Raw genomic sequence first — 25,881 nt, 5'->3', positions numbered from 1 at the left:
TATGCAAGACAAGTTTGAGCCAACATCCGTCGGAATAAATCCATGGATTTTGTTGTCGGAATGTCCGATCAATGTCCGACCGTGTGTACAGGGCATTAGTTCCCACTGCCATCGTTCAATCTGAGATATCTACAGCAACTGCCATCCTAGAACAAGTAGTACCGACACCCCACCTCCTTCCTAAGGAAACTCAAGCGCCTGCTTCAACTACCACCCCGGGTGTCACTGTTACTGAGGATTGCGACCCTACGGTTCTTACTCGCCTGGCCCAGTATGTCCGTTCATCTCGCAGAAAACAAGGTGGGCGATCTCCCGTTCCTCCCTGGCGGTGCCTGAGACTGGTAAGCAAAGAGAGAGTGGAAGATGTACAAGATGAGTAAAGTGATTGACGCATGAAGTTGTTGAGATGTGCCGGATAGCAAAACTACAACGTAGATATTTGCCAGCACACCAAGGATCAGCACAAAGTGGCGACCAAACGGTTTGGTTGATTGCATGATCACAACACAAAAAAGTGCATCTGCCTGATGAAGGGGTCCTGCGTGACTCCGAAATGTTGCACCTTTTTGTGTTGTGATCATGCAATAAACTAAACTGTTTGGACGCCACTTTGTGCTGATCCTTGGTGTGCTGGCAAGTATCTACATTGTGACTTGAACCAGTATCCAGCTGGTTGTTGCTGCAGCACCCAAACCTTCAGACCCTATACCTGGACCGTGTGCGATGGGAATATGAAGTATTACTTGGGATAGCAAGACTATTTGCATTAGTCGCTAAGATAGCGCCGCCTCATGAGCCTCATGAAAAGTTATTATCGTTGGCTATGGCATAGTACCCAGGGTTTAAGGCCCCAGTATTACCTGTTTCTACATATGCTCGTTGAACTAATGTGAATAATGTTAAAGCGGAGCTCCGCCGAAAATTTTTTTTTAAAAGTCAGCAGCTACAAATACTGCAGCTGCTGACTTTTAAAACATGGACACTTACCTGTCCAGGGCGCCTGCGATGTCCGCACCCGAGGCCGAACCGTCTCTCCGTCCTCGGGTGCTGCCACCTCCATCTTCGGTAAGGGAATCAGGAAGTGAAGCCGTGCGGCTTCACTTCCCGGTTCCCTACTGCGCATGCGCGAGTCGCGCAGCGCAATACGGATGGTCCCTGCTGTCTCTGGGACCCGTGTGTTTCCCAGCAGGCAGCGGGGAGGGGGGAGGGAGCAGGAAGTGGCGTAAATAACTGTAAATAATCGATTCTGCGGCTATCTATGCCGGAAGTGGGTACAGATACCTGTAATATACAGGTATCTGTACCCCCCTCCCCCCTGAAAGGTGCCAACTGTGTCACCGGAGGGGGGGGAGGAATCTGATGAGTGGAAGTTCCACTTTTGGGTGGAACTCCACTTTAACTCTACAAGAATGTCATTAAAAGCTTTATCACTACGGTGAATGCAAAAGGAGAGTGCTTGATATTGCCCGATCCTGGGTATTACTGGTGACTTTCATGAAGATGCATACATTCTTTGCCCTGTGGATTAAAAATATATGTTTTGTGATGTCAAGGACGCTATGCTGACAGCCACTTCACACTCACATAAAAGTTGTTGCTAGTGGGGAACATTCCAGAGGGCTGTACTGCTAGGATTGTGCTGGACTGAATGCTGCTGGCAGATACAGGGAGTGCCCACCTGAGCCACGTTGGCTAATGAAGTTGCTGGGGTGCTCCACCCTGAAAAGTGACCTGTGATCTTCAGCAGGTTGTTATTCTTCAATTGACGAAGGAAATCTCAGTCCCCTGGAGTCATATGGACAAATTGGGGACATCTTTGCAAGGGGACCTATGTCCCAAAGTGCGGTCCCTTGCACCATGGCCTGGCTGCTTGTTGTCTGAATGCAGCTGTGCCTCTTGTCCCCAGAGTTGTCCCTGAAAGAAGAAGGGAAACTGTTGGGAAATTTTGTCCACCCTGAGTGAAATTGATGGACTGTGACATGTAATGGACACTGGATGTGTAATTAGTTAGGTAGAATAGGCTGTGGCCAGAGGCATATCCAGTGAAAATGGCACCTATGGCAAGCACTGAAACTGTGCTCATGTCAAAACATTTGAAACCCATCTTTCAGATAATATTAACAAAAAAAACAGCTAACAAAACTACAAGTCAAGCTGTTTAAACTTTCAATTAACAAATTATGTTTTGACACTGATGGGCTACACTGATGGGCACTGATTTGCGGCATTTATGGTCACTGATAAGGCAGCACTGATGAGGCAGCACTAACACTGATAGGCGGCACTGATGAGCTGCACTGATGGGCACTAATAGGTGACACTGGCACTGACAGGTGGCACTGATGAGCTGCACTGATAGGTGGCACTGATAGGTGACACTGGCACTGACAGGTGGCACTGATGAGCTGCACTGATAGGTGGCACTGATAGGTGACACTGATAGGTGGCACCGATGATCTGCATTGATGGGCACTAATAGGTGACACTGGCACTGACAGGTGGCACTGATGAGCTGCACTGATAGGTGACACTGGCACTGATAGGTGGCACTGATGAGCTGCACTGATGGGCTACACAGATGGGCACTGATTTGCAGCATTTATGGGCACTGATAATTCAGCACTAACACTGATAGGTGGCACTGATGAGCTACACTGATGGGCACTAATAGGTGACACTGGCACTGACAGGTGGCACTGATGAGCTGCACTGATAGGTGGCACTGATAGGTGACACTGGCACTGATAAGTGACACTGGCACTGACAGGTGGCACTGATGAGCTGCACTGATAGGTGGCACTGATAGGTGACACTGGCACTGATAGGTGACACTGATGAGCTGCACTCATGGGCACTAATAGGTTACACTGGCACTGATGAGCTGCACTGATAGGTGACACTGGCACTGATAGGTGACAATGGCACTGACAGGTGGCACTGATGAGCTGCACTGATAGGTGGCACTGATAGGTGACACTGGCACTGATAGGTGGCACTAATGAGCTGCACTGATGGGCACTAATAGGTGACACTGGCACTAACAGGTGGCATTGATGAGCTGCACTAATAGGTGGCACTGATAGGTGGCACTGATAAACTGCACTGATAGGTGACACTGGCACTGATAGGTGGCACTGATGAGCTGCACTGATAGGTGACACTGGTACTGATAGGTGGCACTGGCACTGATGAACTGCAATAATGAGCACTGGTAGTGATAGGCCTAGGAGGCACTGACAGCCCCCTGCCCGCCCTCCCTCCCAAACAGTTATACGTTGCACTTATCTACATGACTTCTCCAGCCCCATGCAGAGGTAGAGCTTACTTGTTCTTGTACTTGTACAGCCCTTCTTCCACCTTGCTTGCAGCAGCGTCGGCGCCGTACACACTCCTTTCCCACCAGCCTCTCGGGCTGGCCTCTGGATGATGTCATGCCGCTCGGGACGACAAGGGGAGGAATGCGCTCAGCCTCAGCGCACTAGTACAGAAGCTATGCAGCACAGCGTTCTCTGCTGGGCAATATAAGCAGCGGCTACCGCCGCAGGCCGGCTAACTGTCTTGGGCCTATAATTCAGCTGTCTGGCGAGACTGCAAGGCAATGTAGCGGCTGGCGGCCGGCCCGTAATTGTGTGTAGAATCTCTGTATTGGGTCAATATTATGGTAGGGGCCTGGACCTGCAGCTCCAATAGCCCCTACGTTAATCCGGCCCTGGGAAGAAGAGACCCTGGTAAGTCAGTGCCTTGCTGCTCAGCGACTCACAAGCGCCCTGTTCATATGGCGCCCATGGCACTTGCCATATGTGCCATACCCTGGATATGCCACTGGGTGTGGCAGAAGGGCAAATTCTTACCTTTATTTTAATAATGGACTCATCCATGCATCAAGAGTGTTATTTGTTGAAACCATGACAAAGTTTATATTTGATTAGGAAAGGGAGTGGTATTCTCGGCTGAGAATGGGGCCTGCTTTCATTATGTATATAATATTTTATAGGATGTATTTACACTGCTATACTGACATCGGCTGAGGACAATTGAAAACCATTTAATTATGTATTTATATACTGCATCATGTTACAATAGGATAGGATGCATTTGCATTGCTGTTGATCTCTCTTTCAGGTGTTGCTGTATCGCTGCGTCTTCCTTGGACAAGGAGAGACAGGGATCTAACCTGATGACAACACTAACCCTTTTTATATGTTATTATCATTGTATATATTAGATAGATAATTAGGAAGTAAAGTCATTGCTTATTTCTACCTTTGACACTGTACATAAAAAATTGTATTTCTTTGTCATAGATGATCTACGATTTCATGTGTTTGATGCTTATGTTCATTTAATGTGGTACGCCACATATACTATTGTTATTGTTATTCTTTCCCTGTTTCCCCACCCATCCCAGTTTTTGCCAGGACATTCGCTCTCTGGCTTGAGAGCTCAAATTATTTTTCTGCAAATTCCGAGATATAGTTTTGTGGGCAGGGGAGGATGTAGCACCCTGGTGTTTAGGCAGGGTTGCTCCTAGATTTACCTGCCAGGTATAGCTACCTTGGCTAATTGTTTAGGATCAATTGATTTCACTCTAATGCCGCGTACACACGGTCGGACTTTCCGACAGGAAATATTGGATCTGAGCTTGTTGTCGGAAAGTCCGACCATATGTAAGCTCCAACGAACATTTGCTGTCGGACTTTCCACCAACAAATGTTTGAGAGCAGGTTCTCAAATTTTCCGCCAACAAAACTTTGTTGTCGGAAAGTCCGATCGCGTGTACACAAATCCATCACACAAAAGTTCATGCATGCTCGGAATCCAGCAAAAGGAGCCGCACTGGCTATTGATCTTCCTTTTTCTCGGCTCGTCATACGTGTTGTACGTCACCACGTTCCCACGTTCGTAATTGTTGGCCAACAATTGTGTGACCGTGTGTATGGAAGACAAGTTTGAGCCAACAACCTTTGAACAAAAATCCATGGTTTTGTTGGCGGAAAGTCCGATCGTGTGTATGGGACATAAGTCTGTAATTGCTGTACTTTTCTCTTTTGCCGTAAGGTGGCCGGGCACTTGGTGGCATTAGATAAGACAAGGGCAATGCAAGGTCAGATTTTGAGTATATGGGGTATCTCAGCCAATGGGCAGGGGTTTTTCTAAATCCCTTGGCCTACTGGGAGAATCTATATATTTGGGTGGAGTCAGATAATCAGGGTTCTGTGCCACCTGGACAGCTGTCTGGGTGGATGTGTGTTGTAGTGCCCGGGCTGCTAGGCCGGAGTTTGGGTCTATCCCAGGCACATCAGGCACATCTGGCTGCTAAGCTGTCTGAGGGCCTATCCAGAAGTAAGAGAGAAGCGCAGGGTTGGGATTTCGGCTTGCAGTCCAACCAGAAGTGATGGTTCTGCCAGCCGGAGAACCTGTCATGGTCCGAGGTAGAGGGGAAGCTGTTGCCATTAAGGGACCAACCACCTTATTACCAGGAACCACAGTGAGTAGCTGAAGCAAGTACCAGAGCAGAATTTTCACCAACCGGGGACAGTGAAGAATCGGGAAACTTCAGCAGATATCAAGCCAGGGACCCAGCCAGTGGAGGTGACGCTTGCAGAGCAGCCTTGGGTGTCAAGCCATGGACCAAGCAGGCCAGTGGGTTGAAGCTTGAGAAGTATCTGGATTGCCAAGCTAGGGACCCAGCAGAGAAGCAGGGGCGACGCTTTAGGAAGATACTACAGTGAAGATTGGAGGAGCTCAAGGGATTCAGTGGCAGTGAATTGTCTAGTCTAGTGAGAGAGAGACTGGAAGCTCAGTGGGTTTAAGAACTACAAGAAGCGATTGCCATGGGAGACAGCATTCCTACCCATGCAGATGTGGTGTCTTGCTGGATGCCTTTCCCTGCATGACTGTCCACCTGTAGAAGTCTCGGAGTCTGCCAATTAACATTGCAACTGCCTAAGGGTGTCCTGGCCCTAACCCTCTCTCCCAAAGTTCTGTTCAAGAGACATAAAAACTCTTTGCATTCAAGAAGTGTCTGGCACCCAATTTATCTATTTTGCATTACACCCACCATGCCTCACAACCCACCATATACAGAAGGATGTCAGCTATCTCTGGCCCTGGAGGTACTCATTAGACCGAAGAAGGCCTGGGACCTTGCTTTTTATATTATATATATATATATATATATATATATATATATATATATATATATATATATATATATATACAGTATCACACTTTGCTACAATGTAAAGTAATGAGTATACAGCTTGTATAACAGTGTAAATTTGCTAGCGCCTCAAAATAACTCAACACACAGCAATTAATGTCTAAACCACTGGCAACAAAAGTGAGTACACTCACAAATTGGGCCCAAAGTGTTTTGTGTGGCCACCATTATTTTCTAGCACTGCCTTAACCCTCTTGGGCATGGAGTTCACCAGAGCTTCACATGTTGCGATTGGAGTACTCTTCCACTCTTCCATGACGACATTACGAAGCTGGTGGATGTTAGAGACCTTGCGATCCTCCACCTTCCATTTGAGGATGCCCCGCAGATGCTCAATAGGGTTTATGTCTGGAGACATGCTTGGCCAGTCCATCACCTTTACCCTTAGCTTCTTTAGCAAGGCAGTGCTCATCTTGGAGGTGTGTTTGGGGTCGTTATCATGTTGGAATACTGCCCTGCGGCCCAGTCTCCGAAACAAGGGGATCATGCTCTGCTTCAGTATGTCAAAGTACATGTTGGCATTCATGGTTCCCTCAATGAACTGTAGCTCCCCAGTGCCGCACTTGTCTTTGTACTCCTCACCTGGTTGCTGCCCCACACGCTTGACACCATCTGAACCAAATACATTTATCTTGGTCTCATCAGACCACAGAACATGATTCCAGTAACTCATGTCCTTAGTCTGCTTGTCTTCAGCAAACTGTTTGTGGGAATTCTTGTGCATCACCTTTAGAAGAGGCTTCCTTCTGGGATGACAGCCATGCAAACCAATTCGATGCAGTGTGCGGCGTATGGTCTCAGCACTGGCAGGCTGACCCCCCACCCCTTCAACCTCTGCAGCAATGCTGGCAGCACTCATACGTCTATTTCTCAAGGACAACCTCTGGATATGATGCTGAGCATGTGCACTCAACTTCTTTGATCAACCATGGCAAGGCCTGTTCTGAGTGGAACCTGTCCCGTTAAACCGCTGTGTGGCCTTGGCCACCATGCTGCCGCTCAGTTTCAGAGTTTTGGCAATCTTCTTATAGAATAGGCCATCTTTATGTAGAGCAACAATTTTTTTTTTCAGATCCTTAGAGAGTTCTTTGCCATGAGGTGCCATGTTAAACTTCCAGTGACCAGTATGAGAGAGTGAGAGTGATAACACCAAATTTAACACACCTGTTCCAAATTCACATCTGAGATCTTGTAACACTAAGGAGTCACATGACACGGGTGAGGGAAAATGGCTAATTTGGCCCAATTTGGAAATTTTCACTTAGGGGTGTACTCACTTTTGTTACCAGTGGTTTAGATATTAATTAAGTGAGGTGCTTACATTGCACCTTATTAAACTTATGAAATACTAAAAAATCTGACAAACGTGAGGGGACGGGGCCGGCTACAGAGGCTGATGGAAGCAGCTTGAGAGAGCTCTGCTACAAAGGCTCCCATTAAAGCAACCCATCGCGACTAGGGATGAGCTTCGAGTCGAACCCATGTTCGACCGTTCATCGAATTGCGAATGTTATGGGCCGTTCGCGCCAAATTCGAGTGCAGTGCATTATTGGCTGATGATTGGCCAGGGTGGCTTTGGCCAATTATGGCTCAGGGGGTTTAGTACACGCCCCACACTATATAAGGCCGCCTGCGTGGCGGCCTTGTGTAGTGTGTTGTGGCGGCGGAGAGATAGACAGAGAGACAGTGTCATTTGATTTAAGTTAGATAGAGTAGGCAGGTGAGTCAGTTAGCGGCACTTACAGTGTATTGTGTATATATATATATGCATCCTGTTGTAAATATATATATACACTGTATTCGGTTTAGCTAGATCCGTTCCTGTTATTCTCTTCCTACTGACAGGCAGGCAAGTGTTATTACAGTATTTACAGCTACCTGAAGAAAATTGGTGGTGTTCTTCTGATCCTATTAGTACCACAGGCAGGCAGCTACAGTATTTACAGTTAGTGTAGTGCGTCCTCTGCACAGTGTGCACCTAAAGCTACCTGAAGACAATTGCTGTTGTTCTGATCCTATCAATACCACAGGCAGGCAGCTGCAGTATTTACAGTTAGTGTACTGTGTCCTCTGCACAGTGTGCACCTAAAGCTACCTGAAGACAATTGCTGTTGTTCTGATCCTATTAATACCACAGGCAGGCAGCTGCAGTATTTACAGTTAGTGCACTGTGTCCTCTGCACAGTTTGCACCTAAAGCTACCTGAAGACAATTGCTGTTGCAGCTGCAGTATTTACAGTTAGTGTACTGTGTCCTCTGCACAGTGTGCACCTAAAGCTACTTGAAGACAATTGCTGTTGCAGCTGCAGTATTTACAGTTAGTGTACTGTGTCCTCTGCACAGTGTGCACCTAAAGCTACTTGAAGACAATTGGTGGTGTTCTTCTGATCCTTTTAGTACCACAGACAGGCAGCTGCAATATTTACAGCTAGTGTACTGCGTCCTCTGCACAGGGTGCACCTAAAGCTACCTGAAGGCAATTGCTGTTCTGATCCTATTAATACCACAGGCAGGCAGCTGCAGTGTTTACAGTTAGCGTACTGTGTCCTCTGCACAGTGTGCACCTAAAGCTACCTGAAGACAATGGCTGGTGTTCTCATACTAATAATACTACAGGCAGGCAGTTGATTCTGCTAGCTGCAGTATCAGTATATCTTTACATCCTAGCTTTGTGCAGTTACATCTCACTGCAGGCCATTAGTATGTCTGGAAGGCCAACAAGGAGAGGCAGAGAGTCACAAGCCAATAAAAGAGGGCAAGCAGGCTCTGTGTCTAGAGGCAACAGTGCTGGTCATGGAGACGGTGAATTCTCATCAGCACGTGGCCGTGGGACACGCTTTTCCTTTTTTTCGGCAGCTGGTCATGTTGAGCCGCAACATGCGGAAGACTTGGTAGAGTGGATGACCAAGCTGTCCTCATCCTCCTCATCCTCTCTCACCCAGGCTCAGGGTACTTTGTTTGGCAAAGCAGCTGCCAACACGGCCTCTTCCCTCGCCTCAATGGCATTAGTCACTCCTTCCCTAGCCCCACCATGTCCTCCTGAGGAGTCCCCCAAACTGTTTGACCACAGTGTTGGGTACATGCTCCAGGAGGATGCCCAGCGTTTAGGCTCCGATGATGGTACCCAGCTAGAGGAAGGCAGTGACGTGAGCCCAGAGAGAGGGGGTGCCCAAGAAGGACAGCAATCTGGCAGTCATGTTCCCCCAGCTGCAGCATACTGCCAGTTTGCTCCAGTGATGAGGAGGGAGGGGATGATGAGGTCACTGACTCCACATGGGTGCCTGATAGGAGAGAGGAAGAGGAGGAGGAGAAGGCACATCTCCAACGAGGCAGGATGCCCTCCAGGGGCCAGCTTAAGGGCAGCACACCGCAGAGCTCTGCATGTGCAGGGCACTGCTGTCTCTGCGCGTTATTCCAAAAGTTCTTTGGTGTGGGCCTTTTTTGAGATGAGTGCATCAGATCCCACTGCTGCTATTTGCAACATATGTCTCAAGCGTATCTCGCGTGGCCAAAACATCACCCGCTTGGGCACCACATGCTTGACCAGACGTATGTCGACCTGCCATGAAGTTCGTTGGCAAGCGTACCTAAAAGACCCACACCAAAGAAAAATGCGGACCCTTCCTTGCTCCTCATCAGCTGGGATCTCCAACCCCACTATACCTTCAGTCCTCTCTGAAACCTGCACTGAGAGGAATGAAGGTGTAGAATTAGGTGTGTCACAGCCAAGTACTTCTGGGCAATCTGCTATCGCTACACCGACGTCAGATTGTACCAGGCAAATTTCCCTGCCCCAGCTGCTGCACCGCCGAAAGAAGTTTGCTCTCAGCCATCCACATGCCCAGCGGCTGAATGCTAGCTTGGCTAAATTGCTAGCACTTCAACTGCTGTCTTTTCAGTTGGTAAACTCTGCCACCTTCCGTGAGTTTGTGGAATGTGCGGTTCCTCAGTGGCAGGTTCCCAAAAGCCACTTTTTCTCACGGAAGGCGATTCCAGCTCTCTACCGGCATGTGGAAGGCAATGTCTTGGCCTCGCTGGACAGGGCGGTCAGCAGTAAGGTCCATATTACTGCTGGCGCATGGTCCAGCAGGCATGGACAGGGACGTTGCCTATCTTTCACCGCGCACTGGGTGACTCTTCTGGCAGCTGGGAAGGATGCAGGACAGGGTGCAGTAGTGTTGGAGGTTGTTCCACCACCACGCCTCCAAAATTCTACTAGTGGTGATTCTGCCACACCTCTCTGTTCCACCACCTCCTCTTCTTCTTCCTCCATGGCCTTTTCCTGTGCTGATTTGTCCTCGAAACCAGCGGTGCTCCGTAGGCGTTCAAGGGGCTATGCAAGCACGCAGGCAAAAAGATGCCATGCGGTGCTTGAGCTGGTGTGCTTGGGGGACAGGAGCCACACTGGGGCAGAGATTCTGTCAGCTCTGCAGGGGCAGGTTCAGAGGTGGTTGACGCCACGCCAGCTTAAGCCAGGTATGGTGGTTTGCGACAATGGCACCAACCTCCTGTCCGCCCTCCAACAGGGACAACTGACCCATGTGCCCTGTTTGGCTCACGTCCTTAACTTGGTGGTGCAGCAGTTCTTGGGCAGGTACCCGGGCTTACAGGATGTCCTGAGGCAGGCCAGGAAAGTCTGTGTGCATTTCCGAAGGTCATATAATGCCAGTGCTCGACTGGCTGACCTCCAAAAGGCATTTAACCTGCCCAAGAACCGCCTAATCTGTGACATGCCCATCAGGTGGAACTCAACGTTGGCCATGCTGCAGCGTCTGCACACGCAGCAGAGGGCCATCAATGAGTACTTATGCAACTATGGCACCAGGACAGGGTCAGGGGACCTTGTTTTTTTTTCCCTACGCCAGTGGGCTATGATCAGGGATGCATGGACTGTCCTGTCACCATTTGAGGAGGCCACGAGGATGGTGAGCAGTGACAGTGCATGCATCAGTAACACTATCCCTCTTATCCACCTGTTGGAGCACACGCTGCGTGGAATAATGGACAGGGCACTTGAGGCAGAACAGAGGGAGGAAGAGGAGGACTTCCTTACCTCTCAAGGCCTCCTTTATCCAGACAGTGTTCTTGCGTGCCCGCTGATCACACAGGAAGAGGATGAGGAGGAGGATTTTGTCAGCATGGAGGTGGAGCCTGGCACTTAGCATCAGCAGCAGTCTTCAAGGGATCATTTACAGTCCGAAGATACCCATTGACTTGTACGTGGCTGGGAGGAGGTGGCTGCGGATCATGTCATCCTTATTCGTGGTATCAAGGGGAGGGATGATTACTGGCTGGCAACCCTCCTTGATCCACGTTACAAGGGTAAGGTTGCGGACCTTATCTTGCCGTTGCAGAAGGAGCAGATGATGAAACATCTTCGGGAGGCCTTGCAGAAAGGTTTGTGCAACGCGTTTCCAGAGCCTGGGAGGTTACAATGACTTGGTCCTCCTGGACAACGTGTTGCTGAGGCTTCAGTCAGTCACAGAAGGAGCGATGGAGAAGGTGGCCGTCACACTGATACATTCAGACAATTTTTAGTCCGCAGCCCCAAGGTCTGATCGGTTCCAGCAACCATCGCCAGCATCTGATTCACATGGTGCAGGATTACCTAGGGGCAAGATCAGACTTGGACACCTTTCCCACCGAAAATCCTCTGGCTTACTGGATCTTGAGGATGCATCACTGGCCAGAGCTTGCACAGTATGCAATTGAGCTATTGGCCTGTCCTGCATCCAGCGTTCTTTCGGAACGCACATTCAGTGCTGCTGGAGGCTTTGTAACCGATCACAGGGTGCGCCTGTCCACCGAATCGGTCAATCGGCTGACCTTCATAAAAATGAATGAGTCTTGGATCACCAGCTACCAAGCACTTGATGCTGATGTAACCGATTGATTGACAATCCTCTTCCTCCTCAATTTTCATGCTGATAGCTTGTAAGAACATTTTTGGTTCTGGGCACCGCCACCAGTGGCCAAGGCCCAATTTTTCTGCCCCTATTTAACAGGGGCGTGTAATTACAATTTTTGATGCAATACTTTGCAGCAGGGCTCATTCCTGAGCTCCAACTAGAGTATCTGTGAGGGGTTGCAGTGTTGTGGCAGCTGTGGCTAAGGCCCAATTTTTCTGCCCCTGTTTAACAGGGGTGTGTAATTACAATTTTTGATGCAATACTTTGCAGCAGGGCTCATTCCTGCGCTCCAACTAGAGTATCTGTGAGGGGTTGCAGTGTTGTGGCACCAGCACCAGTGCCCAGGGCCCAATTTTTCAGCCCCTGTTTAACAGGGGCGTGTAATTACAATTTTTGATGCAATACTTTGCAGCGGGGCTCATTCCTGCCCTCCAACTAGAGTATCTGTGAGGGGTTGCAGTGTTGTGGCACCCGCACCAGTGCCCAAGGCCCAAATTTTCAGCCACTGTTTAACAGGGGCGTGTAATTACAATTTTTCATATACGTGAAAAAAAGTTGCGCTACTAGAAAATCTAAAAAACAATAAATCAGCAGCCAGCATCAACAGTGTTGTAAACTGTGTAGTAACTAGAAAACATAATAAAAATGCAGCGCTAATGTGACATACAAAATCCCCAGAGTAACCCCCAGGGGTAAGTATTTGACTGATGGCTGCTCGTGAGTGAGAAGCCAACACCCAGTGAATATAACATAAGGTGAATCAAAAAAATCAATATACAGTGAACAAAGAAAAAAATGTGATAAACAAATCCATAAAGTTTTGGTGAAAGAAAAACCAGCAAACAGTCCGTGATGAACAAAAATTTCAACCAAAACGCTCCTCTATAAAGTATGGTATAGTCTCATATGAGGGGAACATTAAAGTAATTCCTCTTCCACAGATGATGGATTAAAATGCACAGGCTTCTCTATATAACATTCACATATATGTATGTACAGTAACAGAAAGATTGGGTACGCTTACCGCAGAGAGTGGACACACACGCCGTACGGCGGTGGGTCAGACAGGCGTTTGGATCATTCAATCCAGCAAATCTTTCATTGAAGACAGAGATGGTATGATGGTGTGCTTCAATGGTCACATCCAGGATGGTGAGGGATAGATGATACACACCGGGAACTCCAATAGGCAGACTGGGGATGGTGTCTTATTGAGATGAAACCGGTCGGGACGGGCTCTGCTGATGCCACTGCGATATTTGATTTTACTTACGTGCCTTTTAATGCCTTCTCAAATTTTTCGATTTTTGGGCTTTTATCCTTAATTCATCTGGTGATCCGGCTAGTAACAAACTTTGGTTTGGTTGAAATTTTTGTTCATCACGGACTGTTTGCTGGTTTTTCTTTCACCAAAACTTTATGGATTTGTTTATCACATTTTTTTCTTTGTTCACTGTATATTGATTTTTTTGATTCACCTTATGTTATATTCACTGGGTGTTGGCTTCTCAATCATGAGCAGCCATCAGTCAAATACTTACCCCTGGGGGTTACTCTGGGGATTTTGTATGTCACATTAGTGCTGCATTTTTATTATGTTTACAATTTTTGATGCAATACTTTGCAACAGGGCTCATTCCTGCGCTCCAACTATAGCATCTGTAAGGGATTGCAGTGTTGTGGCACCAGTGCCTAAGGCCCAATTTTTCTGCCCCTGTTCAACAGGGACATGTAATTACAATTCTTGATCTAATATTTCACAGCAGGGCCCATTCCTGCGCCCATCAAGAGTAACTGTGAGGGCTTACAGTGTTGTGGCCCAATTTTTCTGCCCCTGTTCAACAGGTGCATGTAATTACAATTCTTGATATAATATTTCACAGCAGGGCTCGTTCCAGAGCCCACCAAGAGTAACTGTGAGGACTTGTGTTGTGGCACCAGCACCACCACCACCACCACGACCAAAGGCCCAATTTTTCTACCACTGTTCAACAATGGCATGTAATTACAATTACAATTCTTGATGTAATATTTCACAGCACAGCCCGTTCCTGCGCCTACCAAGAGTAACTGTGAGGGCTTACAGTGTTGTAGCAACACCAACACCTAAGGCCCCAATTTCTGCAGAGTATATAGGGCAGGCCCCTACTTTCAAACATCCAACTTACAAACGACTCCTACTTGCTAACGGAAGGAGACAACAGGAAGTGAGATGAAATATATCCCTAGGAAGGGAAATTCTCTCCTGTAAGAGTTAATATGGGAAAAACGTGTCTCCTCTCCTCTGATGCTTTATCACCAATCCTTGTTTCACTAAAAACCCAAAATTTTCAAAAAACATTCGTCATTGGGACAGAAAGTGAGGTGAAATCTTCTGAAGAGGTGCACAGACAGCAAAACAAATATTACAGGGGTGATAACCCTTCCCTATGTTTTCCAAAAAGCTTAAAAATAGATTTTTTTGGCTGGAGCTACACTTTAAAAATGTACCAGTTCAAAATTGCAAACAGGTTCTACTTAACAACAAACCTACAGTCCCTGTCTTGTTTGCACCGCCTGTATACTGCTGTTCAGAGTATATAGGGCCTGGGGGGCCCACACCTTTCCTTTTTTTAATTTGGGTGCAGGGTTCCCCTTAACATCCTTACAAGACCCAAAGGGCCTGGTAATGGACTGGGAGGGGGGGGGGGTACCCATGCTGTTTGTCTCACTGATTTTCATCCATATTGCCGGGACCCGACATTACATTAAAGCCGCAAGCAGTTTTAAACGACTTTTATTCCTTTAAAAATGTCATTTTGTGCAGGGACTGTTCTAAGCACGGGAAACACGCGCCACTTTACAGGCATGCTATAGACACCCCCAGGTACGATATTTAAAGGAATATTTCACTTTTATTTTTTCACTTTAAGCATCATTAAAATCACTGCTCCTGAAAAAACTGCCTTTTTTAAAACTTTTTTTTGCATTGATACATGTCCCCTGGGGCAGGACCTGGGTCCCCAAACCCTTTTTAGGACAATAACTTGCATATTAGCCTTTAAAATTAGCACTTTTGATTTCGAACGTTCGAGTCCCATAGACTTTAATGGGGTTCTAAAGTTTGCGTGAACTTTCGGTTCGTTCGCAGGTTCTGGTGAGAACCGGGGGGTGTTCGGCTCATCCCTAATCGCGACCTAAAGCTTCCCTGAGAGCACAGACAGGGAGAGGGGACATCAGAGATCACCCAGGGAGAATAAGGAAGAGAAAGGATCCCGGGGGACCCCGCAAACTAGAAAATTTCTGCAGCCCAGCCGGAACACATGGAGAAAGCCAAGATGGCCCTGACTCCTCCTCAGCTCCACACAGCATGAGGCAGCAAGGTGAACATGCTGCAGAAGGAAATGTATCACAAGCAGAACTAGCAAGGAAAGTTCTGCATGCCCAGGATGACACCAGCAGCCCTCTGAAGTAGAAGAGGAAAATCACTTTATCTGAGGAGAATGTAAGTGCTATTATACATGACAATGCTATTATAATGGAACAAAACCCCTATGATGCACAACTTACAGCTATACCCACTACAGGTCAGCCTGTCTCTGACACAACTATTAAGGACATAATAATGTCTCTAAGAGGAGCACTGTAGTATGATATGAAGTGTTTTATAAATCAATCCAAAAAAGAAATAGATGCACTAGGAGAACGAGTGGAGTATGTGGAAAATAAAACGTGCGATTTTACGGATGCACACAATGAGCTGGTAGATGCACATTTTGAATTATAAGATGAAGTTAAAAACCTTAAATTGAAGGTAATTGATTTGGAAGATCGTTCAAGAAGGAACAATATAAAATTATAAGGTATTCCAGAGAATGTTAAACCTTCTGATTTGAAACGCTTCCTAAAAGAGATGATATGGACTCTTCTACCTGAAATCTCACATCAAGAGCTCATGATAGACCGAGCACATAGACTACCTAAACCCGAACATATACCAGAAAAACTACCCAGAGATGTGATTGCTAAAATTCATTTTTTCGAAGTGAAGGAGCAACCAATGTATTTTGCAAGACATAACGCACCACTACCTGGCCCATATGTGGGAATAATATTGTACTGTAGGGTTTCCCTACAAAACTAATGCTGGAAAGAGATGGAAAAGAATATACCATCATGAATATGGAAGATGGCCTGAAACTTTTGAAAAAATGGGGCTTATTACCTCCAAGCGAAGATAACGCATGGGAAAAAGCCACACAATGGCAAACTAGCCATAAATGACACGCTTTCTTCATTACCTTTCTATGGATCTGCCTCTAAATAATACATACTGAAATATAAAAATCTATCCAATCATAAGGCAAAGTAGCTTCTCACGAAAGCTCAGCTCAGGGAACCTTAAACCAGAAAATTATTGTTTTTCAGTTGAACTGTTTCTATGTTAACCCCAAAAACAAGTACATATAAACTGTACACGGGAGTATATCTTTATCTCTCTCTTTTTTATATTGCCAAGTTTATTGTTACCTTGTTATTGTTACCTTGACTTTTTTGTTGAACAGTTGGAAACTAAAACGTCTCTGGATTTATAAATGGTACAAGACTACCACCTACTGGACAAAATAGGATACAACAATTAAAAACCATCAGGATAAATTCAATTATGTTTTTCTTTAGCATCCAAAATTACCATTTTCATGGCACTTAAATTTATGTTACTGAATGTAAGGGGCCTTAATAGCCCATTCAAATGGAAAGCTCTTTGGAAAGACATATTAAAATTGAACAGCAATATTATATGCATACAAGAATCGCATTTTGCAGAGGATAAAGCTCCGAAATGTTCTCATAATAACTTTCCTCGTATATATGTATCCAACTACTCTCGGAAAAAGAAAGGAGTAATAACGATAATAAAAGACTCGGTGTCCTTTCAACCATTAGAAGTCAAGACTGATATTCAAGGAACATTTATTATATTAGCTGCAAATATTGAGGATGAAAACTACACTATTGTATATATGCTCCAACAAGAACCCACAACATTTTATCCAAAAAACTCTACACAAACCTCGAAAAATACAGAAAGGCCGCCTAATATTACGTGGGGACTTTAATGCACCTCTAGACTCCAATATCAACACCACCAAGCAAGGCAAACCCAATAGATCTGGACTCAATAAAATGTTCTCTATGGAAGATATGTATGATCCCTGGAGGTATTTACATGCCACTGAAAGGGATTACACCTTTTATTCCCAGGTTCACATATCCTATTCCAGGATTGACTATTTCATCACGGACAAAATCTTGCTCCCAAATGTAATTAAAGCTCAGATCCATACAATTTCCTGGTCTGACCACGCTCCAATAACATTGGAAATCAAACCAGGCCGAATCTGTACTAATAACAAATTATGGAGGAACAATACCTATATTTTATCTCAAAAAAGCCATTTGTCCGTGATAAAAGAAAAACCTAAAGCGGAGTTCCGACTAAAAAAAAAAAAAAAAAATTAAAAGTCAGCAGCTACAAATACTGCAACTGCTGACTTTTAATAATCCGACACTTACCTGTCCAGGGTCCAGCAATGCGGGGGAATGAAGCCCCGCTCCTCTCCCCCTCCTCTCTGCGGTGCTGTCATTGTCACTGCGAGCGACAGTCGAGCCGCACTGCGCATGCGCGAGCCGCGCTGTGACTGGCCAGGCAATCATCTGGGACCTGTGACGTGTCCCAGATGATTGCCGAGACGGAGGGGGGAGAGGTGAACATACTTTGAGGTGCCCCGGGAGGAAGTGGGAGCTGGAACCCTCTAAAAAGAGGGTTTCCGCTCCACCCCAAAAAAAATTACATGCCAACAACAATAACAAAACATCTGCTTGCATTGAATATTGGGACAATTCTCAAAAAATCTGACCCCATATAGATTGGCAAAAATATTCCCCTCCATATCGCCATTATGTTGGAGGTGCAATGAGTCTTAAGGTAACCTATACCATACACTATGGGCCTGCAAAAATTGAACACGTTTCTGGAACGCTATCTCCTCTTTTATAGCAGACCTCACAGGCATGTTAATAGATTTGACACCAGAAATGGCCTTACTAGAAATAAATCTGAAAAGATACCCACTATGTTTTAGGACGATAGTAACACATACTCTGGTAGCAGCAAGGCTAACCATCACAAGCATGTGGAAATCTACAGAAACTCCTTACTTGTCAAGGGTGGTCGCTAGAATAAACACTCAAGCACAATATGAGCTTCTTCTAGCTCAGAAAAACTCCTCGGTTAATAATTTTATAAGAAACTGGCAAGAATGGCTTAAAAATCAAAGAGCCTCTAACTATTTAAAAGGTTGTGATGTATAATTAATACCATATTGGATACTACTGATCTATTTTTATTGTATTTGTCACCTTTATAAAGAGTGGAATTGGATCCGTCTATAGTTAGCACCCATTGGGTAGGCGGATCAAAGGACACTATACAAACTTATTTCACTGCAAGATCTTGTACTGTACGATGGTTTAAAAATTTACGGTTGTTTGTTGTTAAATAATGTTAACCATAATATACTTACTGTAACTAAGAATGTTCACACTCCTTGGATTGCTCTTTATAATGCTAATAAAAATGTAAAGTTAAAAAAAAAAAATCTGACAAATGTAATTTAGTAATTATGTAGAAAGCCATATGTGTCATCAAAAATTACCTCAAATTTAGGTGGATGTTATATTTAAAAAAAAAAAATAATTACTGATAAACTGTGTAAAAATTACAAAGCAAACATGAGTCTGGCCTTTAAGCATTTATGATAAGAAAATGCCTTTCATTTACCTGTACTGATTTCTCTTTCATAGGTCAAACTTACCATTTGGAATCAGTAGGGAAGCTAACAGACATGCGGAAACCCAACGGAGCATCTTGGTTTTGGTTTTTCTAAACAGCAAAGATAGCAACTGGAGTTTTCATCTTAGTTATATACACTGTGGGCAGACACCACCTTGTTTGCAGTTTCACTTTTACTATTTCAAACAAATTGTTCTCTGTGCTCCTCCCAAGACCTCCTGCTCTCTAGCTCCCTCGTCACCTCCTCCCATGCTCACCTCCAGGATTTTTCCAGAGTCTCTTCCATCCTATGGAATTCCCTACCCCATTTAGTCTGACTAGCTCCAACTCTGTCCACTTTTAGGCAATTCCTAAAAAAAGTTTCTATTCAGAGAATCCTATCTTGCCTCCACCTAACAACTGTACTTTCTTTTTCTCCATAAGCTCATTCCCCACAGTTATTACCTTTTGTATGACGTCCTCCCAGAATTCCCCTCTCGCGCACCCCCTGGGGCGTGTACCCAAACACATCCGTGACCGCCGGGTCCAGAGGACCCGGCGCACCATGGATCCAGGTAAATGGGCGCTGATCGCGGCCGTTTACCATGTGATCGCTCCGTCAAATGACGGAGCAATCACATGTAAACAAACCGGTGTCATCTCATGACGTGGGTTCCTCTCCTCCCCTCTGTGTACCGATCGGTACACTGTGAGCGGAGGGGGGGATGGATGGATGGATGGTAGCAGCGTTGTGGGCTGGATGTGTAGTGCCCACAGCACTGCTCAGTGACATCCAGCCATCCCTAATGCTCTGCAATGCCCTGCAATACCCCACAACACTGTGCAATACTCTGCAATACACCACAATACTGTGCGATACTCTGCAATACCCTGCAATACCCCGCAATACTCTGCAATACCCGCAATACTCTGCAATACCCCACAATACTTTGCAATACCCCCCAATACTGTGCAATACCCCACAATACTGTGAAATACCCCACAATACTGTGCAATACTCTGCAATACCCCACAATACTGTGCAATACTCTGCAATACCCCGCAATACTCTGCAATACCCCGCAATACTCTGCAGTACCCCGCAATACTCTGCAATACCCCGCAATACTCTGCAATACCCCGCAGTACTCTGCAATACCCCGCAATACTCTGCAATACCCCGCAGTACTCTGCAATACCCCGCAATACTCTGCAATACCCCGCAATACCCTGCAATACCCCGCAATACTCTGCAATACCCCGCAGTACTCTGAAATACCCCGCAATACCCTGCAATACCCCGCAGTAATCTGCAATACCCCGCAATACTCTGCAATACCCTGCAATACCCCACAATACTCTGCAATACCCCGCAATACCTTGCAATACTCTGCAATACCCCGCAGTACTCTGCAATACCCCGCAATACTCTGCAATACCCCGCAATACCCTGCAATACTCTGCTATACCCAGCCATACTCTGCAATACTCTGTGATACCCTGCCATACCCAGTCATACTCAGCGATATCCTGCAATACCCTGCCATACTCAGCCATACTCGGCGATAATCTGCCATACTCTCCAATACCCCGCCATACTCTGCAATACCCTGCCATACTCTGCCATACCCCGCCATACCCAGCCATACTCTGCAATACTCGGTGATATCCAGCCATACTCTGCAATACTTGGTGATACCCAGCCATACCCTGCAAAACTCAGCCATACCCAGCCATGCTTGGCCATACCCTGCCATGCTCTGCCATGCTCAGCCATGCTCAGCCATACTCTGCTATACTCGGCTGTAGTCGGCCTCTGTATGTGGCCAGGCTGTGGAAGTCTCACACATGTGTCATTTTTGGTATGTACATGTTATGTGTTAGAAATATTGTATAAATGTACAAGTTTGTGTTAAAAAAAATGTGTTTTAACCACTTCCTGCCCGCCGGCTGTCATACGACGTCCTTGACTTTGTGCGGGGAAATCTGAATGATGGGTGCAGCTACAGGTATCATTCTGATATCAACTTTTTTAGCCGGCTATTCCCTACACCATAAGAACGATCATAGTGGCTGTTCCACTGCTTGATCGTTCTTACGGGAGGCGAGTGGGGACGTCCCCCCCTCCCGCCGCCCTCCGGTGCTTCTACCGACTCACCACTACGATCAAAGCCAGGATCTTTTTTTTTATTTCAGGCTTCCCAGCCTAGAGGTGAGATGTGGGGTCTTATTGACCCCATATCTCACTGTAAAGAGGACCTGTCATGCCATATTCCTATTACAAGGAATGTTTATATTCCTTGTAATAGGAATAAAAGTGGTCAAAAAAATGTTTGTTTGGAAAAAAGTGTCAAACTAAAATAAAGTAAAATGAACAATAAAAAAAAAAAAATTAAAGTGCCCCTGTTGCTGTGTGCTTGCATGCAGAAGCGAACGCATATGTAAGTCCCGCCCACATATGAAAACGGTGTTCAAACCACACATGTGAGGTATCGTTGCGATCGGTAGAGCGAGAGCAATAATTTTGCCCCTAGACTTCCTCTGTAACTCAAAACATGTAACCAGTAAAGAATTTTAAAGCGTCGCCTATGGGGATTTTTGAGTAGTGAAGTTTGGCGCCATTCCACAAGCGCGTGCAATTTTGAAAGGTGACATGTTGGGTATCTATTTACTCGGCATAACTTCATCTTTCACATTATGCAAAAACATTGGGCTAATTTACTGTTTTGTTTCTTTTTTAAAGCACAAAACAGTTTTTTTTCCAAAAAAAAGTGTTCAAAAAATTGCTGCGCAAATACCGTGCGAGATAAAAAGTTGCAATGACTGCCATTGTATTCTCTAGGGTCTTTGCTAAAAAAACATATATAATGTTTTGGGGTTCTATGTAATTTTCTAGCTAATAAATGATGATTTTTACATGTAGGAGAGAAATGTCAGAATTGGCCTGGGTGCTCCAGAACGCTTGAAGGTGCTCCCCTGCATGTTGGGCCTCTGTATGTGGCCACGCTGTGTAAAAGTCTCACACATGTGGTATTGCCATACTCGGGAGTAATAGCAGAATGTGTTTTGGGGTGTAATTTGTGCTATGCATATGCTGTGTGTGAGAAATAACCTTCTAATATGACAATTTTGTGAAAAAAAAAAAAAAAAAAACTTGATTTTGCAAAGAATTGTGGGAAAAAATGACAACTTCAAAAAACTCACCATGCATCTTTCTAAATACCTTGGAATGTCTTCTTTCCAAAAAGGGGTCAAGAAATTAGATTAGCCGTCAGTACTTCAGGTGTGATCAATTTTCAGATATTGGCACCATAGCTTGTGGACTCTATAACTTTCACAAAGACCAAATAATATACACGGATTTGGGTTATTTTTACCAAAGATATGTAGCGGTATAAATTTTGCCCAAAATATATGAAGAAAAATTACTAATTTACTAAATTTTGTAACAGAAACTAAGAAAAATGCATTTTTTTACAGATTTTTCGGTCTTTTTTTCTTTTATAGCGCAAAAAATAAAGAACCCAGCGGTGATTAAATACCACCAAAACAAAGCTCTATTTGTGTGAAAAAAAGGACAAAAATTTCATATAGGTACAGTGTGGCATGACTGAGTAATTGTCATTCAAAATGTGAGAGCACCAAAAGCTGAAAATTGGTCTGGTTATTAAGGGGGTTTAAGTGCCCAGTGGTCAAGTGGTTAAAAACTGGAATTGGTAAATAAAATGTGAAATATTAAAGTATATGTAAAGCCATTTTCAAAGGCTATAAGGCATTCTTTGAATGGACAAGGGGACATTACAACATTCCAATGCCCTTTGTTCAATTATAGAACACCATGAAATCATCAAAAAGATGACAAGACGTTTTTGAGGAGGGACTGTTCCAGACCTGCTGCCAAGGCTGTTTCCACTGTGGGATTCCCCCTGTGCTGGGCTCTACATAATTTTCTGCACAAGAGACTGTTCTATAGGAGTTAGCTGTGCTCTAGATAGTGTCCCTGATCAAGTTTGTCTAGTTCTGAGTAATCCTATCCCTAGCCCCATCCCAGTTCGACAAACAGTAAAAAAACAAAAGAGACACTATCTGCATGTTCCGTGTGTGCAATACTGAGATTGTGTGCACCTGGCTGTGAAAATTGCCTTGTGCCTGGCTGTTTGCATAATCAAGAATGCAGAACCTGGGTTAAAAGTGGGACCAACCAGAAAGGCCTGCCTATACAGATCTATGGTCTTTTCTTGGTTTCTTCGTTGATCCGCTTCATGTAGTCTCAGGGCTATCTTTAATATTGATTGGACCCTGGGCAAAAATTTTCTTGCCCCCCCCCATGCATTTTCGCTCTCCACCCCAACACTCCAAAGAACAAACACACACACATAGACTTACAGAAGGGGTAGGCAACCTTGGCCCTCCAGCTGTGGTGAAACTACAAGTCCCAGGAGACATTGCAAGACCCTGACAATCACAGGCTTGACTCCTAGAGGCAGAGGCATGATCGGATTTGTAGTTTCACCACAGCTGGAGTGCTGAGGTTGCCTACCCCTGACTTACAGCATCTCACAAAAGTGAGTACACACCTCACATTTTTGTAAATATTTTTTATTTTATATCTCTTCATATGACAACACTGAAGAAATGACACTTTGCTACAATGTAAAGTAGTGAGTGTACAGCTTGTATAACAGTGTAAATTTGCTGTCCCCTCAAAATAACTCAACACACAGCCATTAATGTCTAAACCGCTGGCAACAAAAGTGAGTACACCCCTAAGTGAAAATGTCCAAATTGGGCCAAATTAGCCATTTTAGCTCCCCAGTGTCATGTGACTTGTTAGTGTTACAAGGTCTCAGGTGTGAATGGGAAGCAGGTGTGTTAAATTTGGTGTAATCGCTCTCACTCTCTCATACGGGTCACTGGAAGTTCAACATGGCACCTCATGGCAAAGAACTCTCTGAGGATCTGAAAAAAAGAATTGTTGCTCTACATAAAGATGGCCTAGGCCAGTGATGGCGAACCTTGGCACCCCAGATTTTTTTTTTTGTTAACTACATTTCCCATGATGCTCAACTACAATGCAGAGTGCATGAGCATCATGGGAAATATAGTTCCAAAACATCTGGGGTGCCAAGGTTTGCCATCACTGGCCTCGGCTATAAGAAGATTGCCAAGACCCTGAAACTGAGTTGCAGCACAGTGGCCAAGACCATACATCAGTTTAACAGGACAGGTTACAATTAGAACAGGCCTCCCCATGGTCGACCAAAGAAGTTGTACGCACATGCTCAGCATCATATCCAGAGGTTGTCTTTGGGAAATAGATGTATGAGTACTGCCAGCATTGCTGCAGAGGTTGAAGGGGTGGGGGGTCAGCCTGTCAGTGCTCAGACCATACGCCGCAACCTGCATCAAATTGGTCTGCTTGGCAGCCGTCCCAGAAGGAAGCCTCTTCTAAAGGTGATGCACAAGAAAGCCCGCAAACAGTTTACTGAAGACAAGCAGACTAAGGACATGGATTACTGGAACCATGGCCTGTGGTCAGATGAGACCAAGATAACTGTATTTGGTTCAGATGGTGTCAAGCGTGTGTGGCGGCAACCAGGTGAAGAGTACAAAGGCAAGTGTGTCATGCCTACAGTAAAGCATGGTGGTTGGAGTGTCATGGTCTGGGGCTGCATGAGTGTTGCCGGCACTAGGGAGTTACAGTTCATTGAGGGAATCATGAATGCCAACATGTACTGTGACATACTGAACAGTGGTGGCCCATCCATAGGGGGTGCCTGGTCGCCGCACATCCACCCCCCCCCCCCCCCTTCCAGGCAGTCACAAAAAAAAATTGTAAAAAAAAAAAAAATTTTTTAAAGTTGGCCCTTAAAAAAAAAAATACAAAAAAAGGTCCTTAAGTGCACTGTGTTCGGACGCACTTATGGGAAGCGCCACGTCTATGCAATCACAAGATTGCAGACTTGGCACTACATTTGCGGGCGTTTAGCCTGCCTTGCGGCGCTTTCTGCAGCACCGAGTAGCTTCCGCCCGGCGCCTATAGTAATATATACTACAGGCGCCGAGCGGAAACTACTCCGCGCTTCAGATTTGATTGACATCTCAATTTGATGTCACTTCCTGTTTCTCTTTCCTATTGCGCCAGAGAGAGAGGAAACAGGAAGTATGAGAGGAGCGGACCTCTCCACAGGAGACACCGCTGGAGAGGACAACACACAGCAAGGCAAGTAACGGGGGGAGGGGGTGTTTGATGTGACACAGGCAGGCTGCTGCAATTTGGTGGTGACACAGGCTGCTGCAATTTGGTGGTGACACATGCTGCTGCAATTGGTGGTGACACATGCCGCTGCAATTGGTGGTGACACAGGCTGCTGCAATTTGGTGGTGACACAGGCTGCTGCAATTTGGTGGTGACATATGCTGCTGCAATTTGGTGGTGACACATGCTGCTGCAATTGGTGGTGACACATGCTGCTGCAATTGGTGGTGACACAGGCTGCTGCAATTTGGTGGTGACGCAGGTTACTGCATTTTGTTGGGGACACATACTACACTATGAGGTGGCATCTTTTCTTATGAGGATTCTTCTGGCGATTCCCTTTTTGGACGTGGAGTAAGGTGATAAGGTGATATGGAGGAGTGACCTGGAAATCCTGGGAGAGAGGATACCATATCTCAGCAACCACGGGATACCCACCAAGAGGACGGCATTGGGATCTTAAAGTGTCTGTTACCCCTGCAGGGGTATTGGGAGCCGGTGAGTGGGGAGCCAAAAGGGGGAGCACAGAAGTCACGGATATTCTCCTCTGTGGGCACTACAGTCACTAAAGCTCTTGGAACTTTGTCATGATATCTACATTTTGGGAATATATCACTTTTTGAATAGACTTTTTGTATTTTGTATTTGTATTTTTATTTAATATTTTTTTATTATT

At 45.5% G+C, this 25,881-nt stretch overlaps 1 protein-coding gene across 2 annotated transcripts in view; it reads right to left on the bottom strand.

The window, feature by feature from the left end:
• LOC141133260 (granzyme A-like) overlaps window positions 1–25,881 on the bottom strand; it is a 163,068-nt gene that overhangs the window by 114,916 nt on the left and 22,271 nt on the right. The window contains exon 1 of one of the 2 annotated variants that reach the window (XM_073622528.1): window positions 18,990–19,108. The exons of the other annotated variant lie outside the window; for it this stretch is intronic. Within the exon in view, the coding sequence (XP_073478629.1) occupies window positions 18,990–19,041 (52 nt within the window). The 5' untranslated portion in view covers window positions 19,042–19,108. Of the gene's footprint in view, window positions 1–18,989; window positions 19,109–25,881 lie in introns of those variants that run through there. 2 annotated transcript variants of the gene reach the window in all.

Source organism: Aquarana catesbeiana, linkage group LG01 (assembly GCF_042186555.1).
Source record: "Aquarana catesbeiana isolate 2022-GZ linkage group LG01, ASM4218655v1, whole genome shotgun sequence".
NCBI classification, from domain to species: Eukaryota; Metazoa; Chordata; class Amphibia; order Anura; family Ranidae; genus Aquarana; species Aquarana catesbeiana.
The sequence above is the reverse complement of the archived record's forward strand: the minus strand, read 5'-3'. Positions and strand labels throughout refer to the sequence as shown.